We start from the raw sequence: 14,936 nt of genomic DNA on the forward strand, positions 1-14,936 counted from the left end.
TAGACCAGTATTTCCCCAGCTCCAAGTATTTTGATACTGGTTCTTCTCAATCCTACACCCCCACCCCCACCCCCACCCCCTCTGGATGTAATGTGAAATGGCGCACAATTTGAAAAGTCGGTTTTTCGTTTTTTTAGTCAGTAGTAGTTCATTCTTTTCCCCCCTTATAAAGAAGTATTTTAAACAATATTTTGAACACATAACAACTTATCCAAAGTATTAGGTAAATAGGTAGCATCTATTATTATAATCAAGATTGACTTCCACTGTGTCGTTCGAAAGTCTGACTGTGCACCAGCTCACGGAAAATACCCTGTTCCCGCTGCATCAGTTCATCATAGCTGCCTTGCTCAACAATACGGCCGCCATCAAGCACGGCAATTTGATCGGCATTGCGTATGGTGCTCAGACGATGGGCAATGGTCAGTACAGTTCGTCCCTGACTGACCTTTTCCAATGCATTCTGTACAATTTGCTCCGAAACCGAATCCAATGCGCTAGTCGCCTCATCCAATATCAATATGGTTGGATTCTGCGTTCAAAAACAAAACAAAACTTATGAATAAAAGTACGATTTTTAAAGTTGATCGACAGCTGGCTTACCTTAATAAGAGCACGAGCAATAGCCACCCGTTGCTTTTGTCCGCCACTAAGCATCATGCCACGCTGGCCAACTAACGTGTCAAGGCCATCGGGTAGTTGGCCAATAAATTGACTAACATTTGATTCGTGAATAACACGTTGCAGCAGCTCTTCAGTGGCCTCTTCACCGGGATTTATTCCATAGAGTATATTATCACGTATTGTGCCAGAGAAGAGTATCGGCTCTTGGCTAACCGTTCCCACCTGATTGCGTAGCCACTGTGGATTCAGTTCACGCAAATCCACACCATCCAACGTTACACTGCCCGTTTGAGGATCGTAGAGACGCATTAGTAGTAATGCTATTGTCGATTTTCCAGAGCCAGATCGACCCACCAAAGCTGTCATTCGTCCTGGACGAACAGTGAGTGAAAAGTCGTTAAGAATTTGACTTTCGGCACGCGATGGAAATGTAAAATTCACAGATGAAAAGGTCACTTCACCCAGGGGTCTAGTCAATGGCACTACACCCTCATCGATGGGTATACTGCATTTACGATCATAGATCTCCCAAATGCGTTCCGACGCTCCAATACCCTTATTCAATTGAGTATAAAATGTTGATAGACCGTTTATGGAAATGGCCACATAGCCGGCGTACAGCAAGAACGATGTAAGATCACCAATGGTCAATGCATTGTTCAAAACGAGAGTGCCGCCATAGTAAAGCACCGATATGATGATAAAGTTACCAGAGAAGCCAGTCTGCAAAAAAGAAAAAAAAAGAGAGGAAGAAAAATAAAATTCGTATACATTGACAATAAATTTAAAATCCTGTTGAATTTACCAGACCAAAAAATATGGATCGGGCACGTGTCTCTTTATAGCCAATCTGTAGAGCCTCATTCAGTTTGTCATCAAAACCGGCTAACTCATGTTGCTCGCGACAAAATGTTTTGACTGTCTTAATATTTCCCAAGCGCTCCTCAGCAAATTTCATAATTTCAGCATATTTGTCCAGTTCCTGTCGCGTTATGGATCTCACATATCTACCATAGACAATGGCCATGCCAGCCATTGCTGGCACCACCAATGCACTGACCAGGGCCAGCTGCGGTGATGTGTAAATCTGCAAAATGAAAGAATGCCATGAGAAAAAGTATAATGTGCCAGAAGTGGAGAAACTAACCATCATGCCGGTACCAGCGCCTACCATTGCGACAGCACGCAGGCCATCGGATACATTCTGACTCAGGGAAATGCCCACCATGTTGGTGTCATTGCTCAATCGATTGACAAGTTCACCAGTGCCTTTTGTATCAAACCAGCCCACTTCCTGCAACAACATTGACCGGTAAAGACGATGCCGCAATAAGCGTACAATACGCAGGGCTAAAAGTGGATAGTAAGTAGTGGATGGAAGTTGGATATAGATTAGTCTTTTATAAACCTCATGCTGCTCATACCTACAGGCTGTGCCGAATAAATAGACACGCGCGAAATTAGCAATTCCACCAATAATAAAGATCGCAAAGAGGGCCAGTGAATAGTCCCTCAGCTTGTCCATAACAGCTGAGTCCAAGCCAGCCTTATTGAAGACCACATCCACCACTTTGCCCAAAAAGAATGGCACCGACATAGTTATGGCCGATGACACCACCAGGCAGGCAATTCCCACTGCAAGTTTCAAAAGAAATTAGTAAGATTTGTATGTGGATTTGCTCTTTTCTCATATTCATACATGTTAGTGTCCATTTTTCTGATTTGACAAGTGCTAACAGGCGGCCATATTGAGATTTGGCCATTTTTAAAGGAGTGGACGTCTTCACACCAGCCTTGACATTGCTAGGCAATTGCTTTGCTATTTTAGCCAGGCCACGTCTGATGCAATATCCAGGCAAATACATGCGGGAACGATAGCAGCTGTGTAGAAAGTAGCCACCTTCTCGACCAGTCCTCAATGGTGTGGGCTGAGGCGGAGGCGGGGGTTTTGCTGTTGGAATGGTTCGGTGGGTATGGGTATGGCTCCTTCTTGTCAGATTACTACAATTTTTTTGTGAATGGGAATTCAAATTGAGTGTTCCAGTTCGAGTATGTGTGCCCGCTCGTCGTTGGATTTGCGAGACACATTGACTTAAACGCGTGCAATTTAGTAACATTGTGATTGGTGATTAAAAATTTCTCAATTTCATTGAAACAAAAAAAACTCCTAAAAAAAAATGCAATTTAATAAATATATAACCGACGACGACTAAATAATCATAATAGTAACCAGTGTGGCCGCATCTTCAGTTTTTAAAAAGGTCAAAGTCTTGGAAGCAGTATTAAAAGCAGTATTAACAGCTGATCGGTAAATACATATTTATATTTATTTATGTTTTCCCGCAAAAGGTACCCCCACATTTATGCATTTTTCTCGAAAACGTTACGAGGAATTTTGCTGAAACTCTGTGAACATATTCCAGAAAGTCAGTGTCGGTAACTTGGCGGACATTAATTTTTTATTTAAAGCCAAACATCGATATTATCGATATTTTATATTTTATTCGCACTCTGGCAGCGCTTTTCTATCGATTTAAAAAAAAAAACAAGTGCTGCCAGACAGTCGGAACACCGAAAAACAGTTGCAAATTTAAATTTGATTAAATTTATAGTTCAAATTTGCAATTGAAATTAATAACGGTAATATGATAATCTTAGAAATTTACTGCATTATGAATTTCCTCATTCCTCCCCATCCTCTGATAAATTCGAGGTCTTGTTTATAGGTAAACAATAATAATACGATCAATTCAATAAATGACTTTTGTTCATTGAAAACAGATGTGGGCCGCTTAATTGTTTTTGTGCTGTATAAATAGAGTTCGTTTAAAACCCGAAATATATTATTTAAACCCAAAATGTCAAAGCCATCGATTACGTTATTATGGCTTTTCGTTCTCAGTCTGGGTATATGCCAGCTTATGGCCAACCAGGAAGCCAATCGACCAATTCAATGTGGTCCCCTCGAATGTGACTGGCGGCAGAATCCCTTGTGCCGATGTGAGTCATTTTGTGTGGATTTTAGTACTCGTTGCTGGAAATTGCCCACAGGTTGCCATTGCCAACGAGGCTATGCCAGAAATGCACAAGGATATTGTGTTCCTTTGGCTATGTGCAGATGATAAATTCAATTCATAAATATATATATTTATTTTGCGTTTATGCCCATAAAAATATTTGAAATACTTAGCTGAACTTGTGATGGATTATTCATAATTCATTGCTTTTATTTTTGTAAGATTTTTAAATTAACTAATCGAATGCTAAAACAATATAATAAAACTTTGGATCATATTTTTTTTTTTTTCAAATTGGAGAATGAAACGGTATGACTTTATTAAATTTTTGTTAATTTAAAATTCGGATATTCTGAGATTTTTTTGGATAAGAAAAATATCTTCTTATCAACACAGCTTATATCCCGCTTATTAATTCCTGAATAAAGTTAAATTATTCTCGTTTCAATTTTGAGAAACAAAATTTTGTTCTTATGGTAAATTATTCTACATGATAAATCTGGATTAAAATACAATTTCTCCTTTAGGTGCGCAGCAATCGCAGACAATTTCTGCCCGATCTGCAACAGCCACCGCCGCAGAGGAAAGCCAATCCCTCGCGTCTGGCTCGACTGCAGATAAATGGCGGAACAGCTCGTGTGCCCGGGGTGTAGCACAGTTGTTCGCAAACTGTTTGTCCGGGCTTAACGGGAAATTTCACCAAAGGACAATGGCCGCCACCAAGAATTTGGGCAAAACTTGGCCGCAGGACGATGGCCAGCACGATGATAAGCATCGGCATCAGGGAGGAGATTTTTTGTCGTGCCCTAAACATGTTTGGTTTTTGTTTCTCCTCTGGCCTGGCAAAGGGCAACCAGCTGCATTTTATAGTCGACAACAAAAGCAAAAGGCAAAGGTGAAACAAAAGGCCGCAGCGGCAGCTGTTTTTTTTCTTGTTGTTTTTTGTTGTTTCTTTTCGTATTTTTTTCAATTTGCACCAACAACAATAAATTATGAGCTTGAGATAAAAAAAGAAAAAGAAAACCAAATCCAAATTAAACTGGGCGTAAATTAAAAACAAAAACAAAACGGGCAATATTACGGAAAATAACGACCGCAGCAGAGTAACGGTAGAGGAACCACCTGACGTGCAGACAACAAAAACTAAAAAGCATTTCGATTCGAAATGAAACGCAGCAACGACTTTGTGATACCCTGTGATAAGATTATGGCAAGTAGCTGGAATGGAAATACAGTGAATCCTCTCTTGGGGGCATTTAGTGATTTGTCACCTGTTTTTTTTGTACCCTTTTGAAAGACTTTTTCTCGTAATTAAGAACACAATTACCACATTGCGTATACGTGATTATGATTTTTGTCAGAGTTATCGTAAACAGTTTCGCTAATCCACATTCTCTACCATTATTTACTGAGTCCCAAGTCGTAAAAAACACACACACATTATTTTTTTATTTTTTTTGTCTTTTAGCAAGGAATCGATTCACGAATTGAGGTAACTTTCTTGTAGACATAATACCCATGGAACATGTGTTGCATACTTCTCGGGGACACCAATGGACCCTTGCATTTTGGTCATTTCTAAACACGAAGTATATCCCGGACGGAAAAAAAACAAAACTAAGAGCAAACAATTTCTCAGGACGAGCCTGCGTGCCGAAATCAAAGATAACGACTCATCAACGGCGTCATAAAAACGTGACATCAATTTGATAGCTTGAGACACGACGACGGAGCAGTGCGAGAGGGGGTTTCAGATGGGGTGAGACTTGTGGCGGGGGGGGGGGGGGGGGGGGGGCTGGCGAGGCATTGGTGACCAATGTCGACGTCATCGTTCACGCGTCGCCAGGCAAAAGGTCACGGAAAAGGCAAACGGCAAACCAGCCATAACTACAACAACAACAACAACAACAACACGTTGAAGAAAAGAAATACAGCAGCAGCAACAACAACAACAACAACAACAACAGCAAAACGATGAGGCATTCTCTACATGTTGTTGTAGAGGAGTGACAAACAGACTGAGAGACCAAAAAGGCAACAACAACATCGAAAGAAAGGAGAAAATAAGAGGACCCTCCCCTCCCCCCCAGCCACAGAGACACGACATAGAGGACAACAAATATTTTCACAATAAAATTCTTATTGATGTTTATTCTTGTTGCTCTCGTTGCCGCCGCTCCCGTTACCTACTACTACTCGTATCCTGCTGCTCCTGCTACTACTGAGGCTGCTGCTCTCTTGGCCATAGCCATGAAGGCGCCAAACAGTCCAAACACTCGCAAAAAGCACACACACACACACACACACACATTTACATTTGGGGATAAACATATTTGAGGCACAACGAACTCTCGCTTCCCTTACTCCCTTTTTTGGCTTCAACTTTACATTGCTTCTTTTTTTTTTTTTTGTTTGTTTTACCTTCTTTACCTACGTCTTGCTTTTCTCTATCTCATCTGGTTGTTCGACTGTTTATCAGGCATATGTTTTGCTTTTTGTTTTTGTGCGGTTTTACAAACTTATTACTTTTAAGTCTTCGTCAGAATTTACTTGCACTTCTTTTTGGCATTGGTAAAGACATAACTTCAAAAATTGTAAGAGAATAATTTTTGAACCTTGACTTTGCGAAATACATTACCCGAAACATTAGCTCGAACTGCATACATTTTGAGAAAGGGTATCGAAAAAATATGAACAAATGTAATGGCATGGTAGGCGACAAAATTGTCAAAACTATTTTCCGTTTCAGTTACCAAAATGTGGTCTTTCTTGTTATAACGAATTTTTTGGTTGATTTTACAAATTTGTCTCTTCATTTTCTTATTGGAAAGTAATTTTTTAATTTGGACCAAATGTTGGCCATCTTGTGGTTATTTTCTTTTGGCTTATTTCACAGTGTTTCAATATCATTTGAAATTAAGCTTAATTCTTAACCAATTGGCAAAGGACTCATTGAAATCGGTAGGAAACTGGCCTAAATAAGTTCGAAAATGGAATTTGTGGACTTGTTTATTGTACACAATTTTTTTATATGGGACAATTTTCCAATTTATTTCCAGATCCACACAGAAGTAGAGTTACTTTTTCTATCGTTTAAATAAATTGATATGAAATCGTTTTCAGCTCATCTGTAGGTAAGCGTAAGGTGAACCTTGAAGTTGTAATTCTCAACTAGTTTTAGCCTCAATAAAATAATGAGAGCCTGCTTATTCGAATGTTGTTTCTAAAAACATTATATACATTATTCTTTTAAAAACATTGACTTCTATAAGAAGGTTTTGCAATATTTATGAGAAGGAGATTTGCTTCGGTAAACTGAAGTTAGTTAAACTTGCTTATTTGTTTACAAATTTTATATATATATATATTTTTTTTTTATGTATATTTGTTTTAATGTATTAAGTTTTTCGCTTGTAATTATTCATTTATCAAAAAGTCTTTGTTTGCCATTTATATTAAAGAAACGAGATGACAAATAATTTGTTCGCATTGAACACATAAAACTCCATTTCGTTTTTCAATAATTAATGTGCAGGCAAAACCGAAGGGAAAAGGCATACAACAACAACAACAACAACAACAACAACAACAACAACAACATTATGAAAAACAAGAAGAAAAGGCCCAGGAAAATATTTTCGCTACGTTTCTTGCCGTTTTTACTTTTACTTATGGCCATTTGTCTGATTAATTATTGAAACTTTCCCCATGGACGAGCATTAAAATTCATTTGATGCGTTTCTTGTCGCCTGGCCAAAAGCCCGGTATTACCAAAACTCAGTCGAACTCTACCCCCCTCCACCCTCCTCTCATTCAAGCACCATGTCTCGAAAGGGGAAACGGGGTGTGGGGAATGGTAAATCGCTCAAATAAGACTGTTGACATCGGAATATTTCAAGTATTTATACAAGTTTTTGCGTTAGTTGCAGCATAAATAAATAAAAACTGGAGGATTTTCGATTTGGTTATGGGAATGGTTATGGTTTTATACGGATCAAAAGAGTGTGGGGGGGGGGGGGAGTGGATGTTATAGCTGGCGCCAGTTGTCGTTGGCAATGTTATCGCTCCTTGCCACACCTACCCCATCCTCTCAGGCATGCACAGAGTTGATTAATCGTCGCTCCAAATCACGTACAACAACGAATGTCGCAGGTGAAAATGTCGTCGTGGTTTGAGAAGGGAACAAAACAACAACAAAAAAAAAAAAAAAAAAAACAGAGAAAAACTGAACATCAGAAGGGGAAGAATTCTTCACCAAGCTACACCGTAAACAAAATCAAAGCCCAAGAAACAATCAATTCCAGAAGAATTCATTGGAATATGCGGGCTTATGTATGTCTGACTCTCTTCTAGCAGGCAGATGATTAGAATGAACTGCTTTGTGTGAGATTAAGTACTTATTAAACCACCCTCTTGCTGAAGTAGTAGAGAGATGACAAGTTCTAATCAAAATATTCGAGGGCATAAGCTAGTTAATAATACTTAATAGACAATATTAATTGAAAATTTTTGCCAAGCTTAATACTCTGTTTGGCTTGTTTCATGTTGTGTTTGTTTGTTTTGTTCTTGGTCAACGTTTCGGGCAGTGTAAATACTAAGACGTTCAGTTCGTTTGCTCTCTGGTTCTCGTACGCATTAACATAAATAAATCACTTGCCGCCATCAATCAGTCTGTTTGCATTTGCGCAAGCAGCCGCAACACCAGCTACTCCAACTTCCACAAAACTACAAAGGTTCAAATGATGCCCATCTCTCTCTCTCTCTCTCAGTCTCTCTGTCTCTTTTTCAACCAAAATTAGTCGAACTAGTCAGAATTTTGTCTAACTATGAGATTCTTTGTGTGCTTTGTTGTCGCTGCTTTTATTTTATGCTTACGCGCATTTTTGTTTGATTTATTGATGTCTCGACTATTAAGCAATTAAGTTTTGGGCCAACCACCTTGGCTATGCTGACAGTTCCACCCACCACACACCACACCCAAAATGTTTCTTTTTTTTTCGTTTTTGCTTTTCCCTTGAGACATTTAAAGGCTTAAACAAAAATGGCAAATAAAATGTAACCGAATGAAATACAATGTGACAGAAGGCCAGAAGAAAGTTTGACCAAAAAACTTTAAGAAACAGAAGTATCGAAAAATAAAAGTAAAACTAAAGAATGACAAGAAAAAGGAAACCACAAAGCAAACAAAACTTGTAAACTGGCCCAACAGAACAGAAAAAAAGAAAAACCAGAGGGCCGGGGCTAACTTCGACCGCGTCAAAGTTTGTATACCCTTGCAACTTTTATGGTAACTCTTTCCTTACCTATAGCCATCAAAATGGAAAAACGCTCAAGCTAAAAAGGTTAATGTTTGCGAAAGAACGGCCTACAATCTTAGCATAGGAAAAAACTAAGATATTGATCAAAGTCACTGTTTTCCACCGATCGTTCGTATGGGAGCTATATGATATAGTAACCCGATATTTATCAAATTCAGCACAGTCATTAACAGATATATTAAACTAACAAATGTTTAATTTGAAAACAATCGCGTCAAAAGTAACGAAGTTATTGACAAAAGTCACTGTTTTCGAAAGATCGTTCCTATGGGAGCTATATGATATAGTCACCCGATCTCGATCAAATTTGGCACAGTCGTTTATATGTGTAATTAACTCACCAATATTAAATTTTATGACAATAGCTCAGAAAATAACGAAGTTATTAAGAAAAGTCACTGTTCGTGACTTTGTCATTTGTATGGGAGCTATATAATATAGTGATCCGATCCGGCTGAATCCGAGATATACAACGCCTGCAGTATATACAAGCCTACATGCAAAATTTCAGCTCTGTAGCTCTTACGGTCTAGGAGGAGTTTGCGTTGATCCAGACGGACGGACAGACGGACAGACGGACGGACGGACGGACGGACGGACGGACGGACGGACATGGCTATTTGAACTCGTCTCGTCGTGCTGATCAAGAATATATATACTTTATATGGTCAGAAATGCTTCCTTCTATGCGTTGCACACTTCTGACCAAAATTAATATACCCTTTTTGCAAGGGTATAAAAAACTGTATAAACTTGAGGCACGTAAATACATTTGATTTAAAAATATACAGCATTAAGAAAAGAAATTAAGGAATTCAAGTTATTTGCTGACCAACGCCATAAATGCAATCATAAAATATATTGGCCAACACTTTTTCTTGACCAAACACTTGGCCGGAAGTGGACAGCTATAAAATGTGTGCATTAATCGGCTACCGAAACATAACTGGAACACAGAAAAAACAACAATAGCCACTATAACAATAGCAACAACAACAAGAACAACAAATAAACGGAAACTTTAATCATAAGCAAACTCGGGGGGATGGGGATCCCCAGCCCCATGCCAACGACTTTTGCTTATCAATTGCCCAGGAAAGTATGCTACGAAACACACACAACTTAAACATGGCGTGTGTGTGTGCGAGTGCGAGTGAATGTGTGCGTATGCGTGCTTGTACAAGTGTGTAGATTGGCCGATAGCCTAGCCTGAATTCATAAACAATATTCTACATGAATTGTTACGCCCTCGCTTCGTCCTCGCATTCAATTGCTAAGCTCCCTCCCCCCCCTCTCTCACACTCGCTCACCCTATCAACTCGCCACCTTCGTGGGCATCACCTATTACACATTCCCTCCCCCTCCCCATCCCCATCCCCATCAGTTACGTTTTGACTTTTATGATAAACTTATGTATGTACTTCAAGTGCCTACGGGTGGTTTGATTAATTCATTAAGTTTGCACTTAATGCATCAAATTTACTTTGCCATCGTAATATCAAGCAATTGAATTTTCAATCAAGTAGAATCAAGATATCAAGAAGCAAAATGCAAAATTTGCAGAGTAATGCAAAATATTTGCAATTTTTATGCTAAATATATATTTCAATGGGATGACAAACATCAGTGAGAGAGAGAGAGAGAGAGAGAGAGAGAGAGAGAGAGAGAGAGAGAGAGAAGGAGAGAGAGAGAGAGAGAGAGAGAGAGGCATAAGTATCGATTACCAGAAGTTAGTCTCGGCTTTATTCTTTAAGCTTTAGTCTTGGCTTAGTTAAATGCTTTAAAATATACTTGTTGATTATTTTAACAATAAAAAACCTATTGACTAGCAAATAGACATGAGATTAAAGTTCAAAACTAACAGCCTAAAATCGAAACTAAATATCAATATCTTTAAATAAAATTTTGAGTAAATCTGTTTAAATTTCAATTTAATAAATAAAGATTAGTTATGGCCCTTTTTCGCAATCTTTCTTATTATTACATAGTTGTCTAATTAATTAACAATTGATCTTGAATTGCAATTCTTATTTTTGTTTAAGACAAATTTCAAAAGTCCAAACGAGTCATTCAATTTTTGAAAGGTCTGACAAACTCACTTTACTTTTCATACTCGAAAAACGAACAAAAGTTAAGTCTTTAAGTTGGATGTTATCGAGTCAAATTACATAAACTACTTAAAGTGAAAACTTTAATTACCTGAAACTTACTTAGTTTATATATGAGTTGACTAACGAATACAAGGAAACATGTTTCGAAGCAAAATGTAAACAAGTTTAGAGCTCATTGAGTTATGAAGTATTTATGAAATGAAAAATGAAAAATGATGAAAAATAAATATTTAAGCTAACTCATATAGGCTTCCTAACGGGAAATTGTGGAATGAACAAAGTAAATTCATAAAAAAGATTCTCTTTAGAGTTCAATCTGCAGTCAATACAGAATTGAAGTGGAAGCTTCAAGGATCGTAAATATAGAATATTTTGTGGCTAATGAGGTTCCTATCTATCTGTACGATATAATGAAGAAGCAAATGGACTTTTAGTCATACTAGTAGTAATAGATAAATCAAAATATATAGCTTAATAAAATCTGACTGTTAAATTAGTTTATTATGATCATTATTTCATTTCATTGTATTCGGTAGCAGTTTTGGTGAACTTGTTCTTTCTTTGGTATTTTGAATATACTTATGAATATATATTAAATGTAATGAATAGTAGGTACATACATATGAAATACGAGTCGAATATATTACATGAGCATGGAAATAAAGTGCATAAATCTTGCGGCTTTTCACAGATTTCATTTCCTGTTTGTGCTCACTCTCTCTCTCTCTCCCTCTCGCTCTGTATTTGACTCTGTCTCTTGTTCTCTAGACAAGTTTGTTTTGTTTTTGGCGGGGGGGCGGGGGGCCAACCTGCGTGCCGAACATTGAAGCTTTCCAGTCTAGTCTATGTTGTAGCAGGACCGTTTGAATCTTCTTGTACCATCTCCTCTCCTTGTACCCATTCTGGCGTCTTGCCGCCTTCTTCAGTTTATGTAGCAGCACTAATGGCGCTTTATTATTGGCAAAGTTACTTCGAACAGCTCCATGTTCGCCCCTAAAGCATTTGGGATGCTCCACTGCTCTATTGCTCTACTCCAGCCATTGCCACTGCTCTCGCTATTGCTATTGCTATTGCCATTGCCATTGCCTTTGCCTTCACCTCACGCACACGACTGTGTGCTGAGAAGGAGGAACTTTTCTCTGCCTTCCATTGCGGGTTAGCCAATTTATATGGAAATAGATGCGCGGCACATTTTCAATGCGGATTTCACTCATACCAGCAGAGAAGGAACCAGGAACAAAAACAAAAAAGCAGACAAAAACCAAACGAAAAAGGAACGCAAAATCGATTGGCCCGGAAGTTTAACGGATTTTACTTTTATTTGTAGCTCTTCTTCTTAGTAGCTCCTCCTCTCTGTCTCCCGCTCTGCCACTTTGGGCTGATGTTATCCTTACACTTTCTTTTTTTTTTTTTGGTCTTTTAGTGTGTGTGTGTGTTCCTTGCTTAAATACAGCAAAGCCAAGGCAAATTCCAAACAAAGGGCTACAAATAGTCATTAAAGTGTGACCCTGGTCAATTGCTGATGTAAAGTCCCAAAAATAGAAAGCGACCAAATCTTATTCTCTTTCCCATTCTCGCTTCTTTCTCTTCTTTTCTTTTTTTTTTAAACAAAAGTGCGTACGTGCGTTGTTTTATATTGTATGTATCTGTAGCTATGTGTGTGTGTGTGTGTGTGTGTGTGTGGATTGGCTGATGGTGCGATGGGAATGGGTGAAGGGGTGGGGGGATATATTACCTATAGCCTCCATTACCGCTATTCTTCTTTCCTTTTGCCACTGATCCGTTTCCTTCTTTTGGTAATTGGTTTTCGCTTGGCTAGCAAATAGCTAAGGCAGCAACTTCTACTACCATTTTCCTCTCCCCCTCTCCCCCTCTCTTTCCGTCTTTTGGCTTTTCTATTGATAAAATCAATTACACAATCATATGCCAAGCTCAGCGGCACGCCCTACGTCACCTATAAAGTCCGACTCAGTCTCGTCCACAATGTTTCTACCCCCTCCCCTTCTCCACACAGCCCTTCTGACACTTACCACACGACTTTCAATCAAATCAACCGCGCCAACAATTACCCATACACCAGAAGCCACGCCTCCCACATCACAAAAATAAAAAAAAGGAAATCTACACAGAACAAAAAAGGTGACCCACGCGGAGTTGATTGATCTGCCAATAAGTGCAAATTGTCATACTTTTAAATGGGTTAAACGATTTTGAACAGTGTAACGAAGGGGACCCAAGCCAGTCCCTGCATTTAAGCGTAACAAATGAAGGTTAAATTTCCATTCGCCAGGGTTGGCAAAGCTTCCCACAGAAGATGTGATATTAGAAACTAAAATAATTAGACATTCAGATTTACTTAGATGGGTAAAAACAATGCATAAAATATATGTTTCTTTGTTGTTGTGTTTTTTTAGTTTTAAATCTCCATTTGTTTGGGCAACCCTGCCAATAAAAAGCAAACACATTGGCTCATTTTTTGGTTCTATTCTTTTATTTTTAGCACTCACTGTGCAGTCATTCGAGCTGCTGCTGTTGCGGCCACGCAAGCGGTGGGGGCAATAATTGGTGGGTGTGGGAGGAGGGTGGGTGTGGGTGGGTGAATGAATTGCCGCATGGGGTGCGAACATTTTAAATGAATTTTACGCTTGATTTTGGTTTCAATTTCAATTTGGTGAGCTGACTTTGCTCCGCTTCGTCGGCAGGTGCATTCCTCGAGATGATGATGATGATGATTTCAATGGCTAGAAACTCACAAAACTTGCTGCAAATAAAAGTTCCAAGTGTTTGCCAAACGGACAGACAAATTGTGGTGGTGCTGCTGGATGTGTGGGAATGGAAATGGGTGTTGAGGCAGGTTAGTCAGGTAGTCAGTTAGTCAGTTAGTGGCAACTTTAAATTGAGTGACATTTTGCCGCAATTTACTGTGCCGCAAACTTTCTCTGTGTGTGTAAAGATCTTAGTTTTGATTCTCTACATTTTCCTTTCTCTTTTACTCTCAAACTTCATCATCAGCGAGCGAGAGAGAGGGAGAGATGGAGAGAGGGAGAGTAAGCAACATCCATCAAACTCTGCAATTTGTAAGGACCTTGTTGCATGTGGCAAGTGTCACTTGTGTGCCAAAGTGGAGTAGAGAAAGAGAATTGGCAAATTGATTTTGCCCAGCAATTGTTATATAAGTACTTTTCCCATATACATACATATATAAATGCTACATGATGCAATATCAATTACAAACACACAAATTTGTCTACGCTAGCAAAATGCTATTCATCATCATAATAACATGGTCAACATTATTGCTGCAGATGAATTTGTGTCGGAGCAATCTATTTACCATAATAATAACAAAAACTCTTGGCCCAAAATACATTTATGACATTTCAAATAATAATAATAATAATAATAAAAATATTAATTGGAAATCTTAAATCAATATTGTTTAAATTTTAGTCTCAAGCATGACTCATGGCTTGGATTTGTATAAAGAAGTCCTGGAGAGACTCGAGCATCTTCAGTTACTTGGAATGACTCATCTTCCGCTTTGCATTTGTATAAGGTTCAATTAAATGGCCATTGAAGGATCCCTGAGCATGTCCTTCTTGTATCTCTTGAATCGAATCAGCAATGAAGCTTTTTGTGGTTTGAACCGTTTAAAGTTCCAGTGACTTGGCTAACTAATACATACAAAAGTTTCTATTGGTGCGTGGATTTTAAACACATTTGCTGCTTCATTTCGTTTGTAGAATTTTCGTATTTATTGATTGGTTTCTGTCGTTTTAGGTGCTTTGTTTTTTGTAGTTGTTGTGGTTGTTGCTTGAAGTCATTTGGATTGGGTTGGGTTACTTTTTTTCTTCTTTGTTTTTGGT

The 14,936-nt window shown here is 38.6% G+C and overlaps 3 protein-coding genes across 3 annotated transcripts; 1 reads left to right on the forward strand and 2 right to left on the reverse strand.

Annotated features, from left to right (window-relative positions):
• Positions 1–121: 121 nt before the first annotated feature.
• On the reverse strand, positions 122–2,794 carry LOC6641145 (ATP-binding cassette sub-family B member 10, mitochondrial). Its single transcript, XM_002064087.4, has 6 exons — positions 2,324–2,794; positions 2,053–2,259; positions 1,772–1,974; positions 1,430–1,711; positions 604–1,347; positions 122–532 (listed from the first exon to the last, which is right to left on the reverse strand). Exons 1-6 carry the CDS (start codon positions 2,739–2,741, stop codon positions 251–253), a joined length of 2,136 nt encoding a protein of 711 aa, XP_002064123.3. The 5' UTR covers positions 2,742–2,794; the 3' UTR covers positions 122–250.
• A 688-nt stretch (positions 2,795–3,482) lies between these two features.
• Positions 3,483–3,746, forward strand: LOC26529838. The gene has a single exon (XM_015178631.1). It carries the CDS (start codon positions 3,483–3,485, stop codon positions 3,744–3,746), a length of 264 nt encoding a protein of 87 aa, XP_015034117.1.
• Positions 3,747–4,164: 418 nt separating this feature from the next.
• LOC111518492 lies at positions 4,165–4,461 on the reverse strand. The gene has a single exon (XM_023175356.2). It carries the CDS (start codon positions 4,453–4,455, stop codon positions 4,165–4,167), a length of 291 nt encoding a protein of 96 aa, XP_023031124.1. The 5' UTR covers positions 4,456–4,461.
• Positions 4,462–14,936: the final 10,475 nt, after the last annotated feature.

This window comes from Drosophila willistoni (assembly GCF_018902025.1).
Source record: "Drosophila willistoni isolate 14030-0811.24 chromosome XL unlocalized genomic scaffold, UCI_dwil_1.1 Seg141, whole genome shotgun sequence".
Taxonomy (NCBI): domain Eukaryota; kingdom Metazoa; phylum Arthropoda; class Insecta; order Diptera; family Drosophilidae; genus Drosophila; species Drosophila willistoni.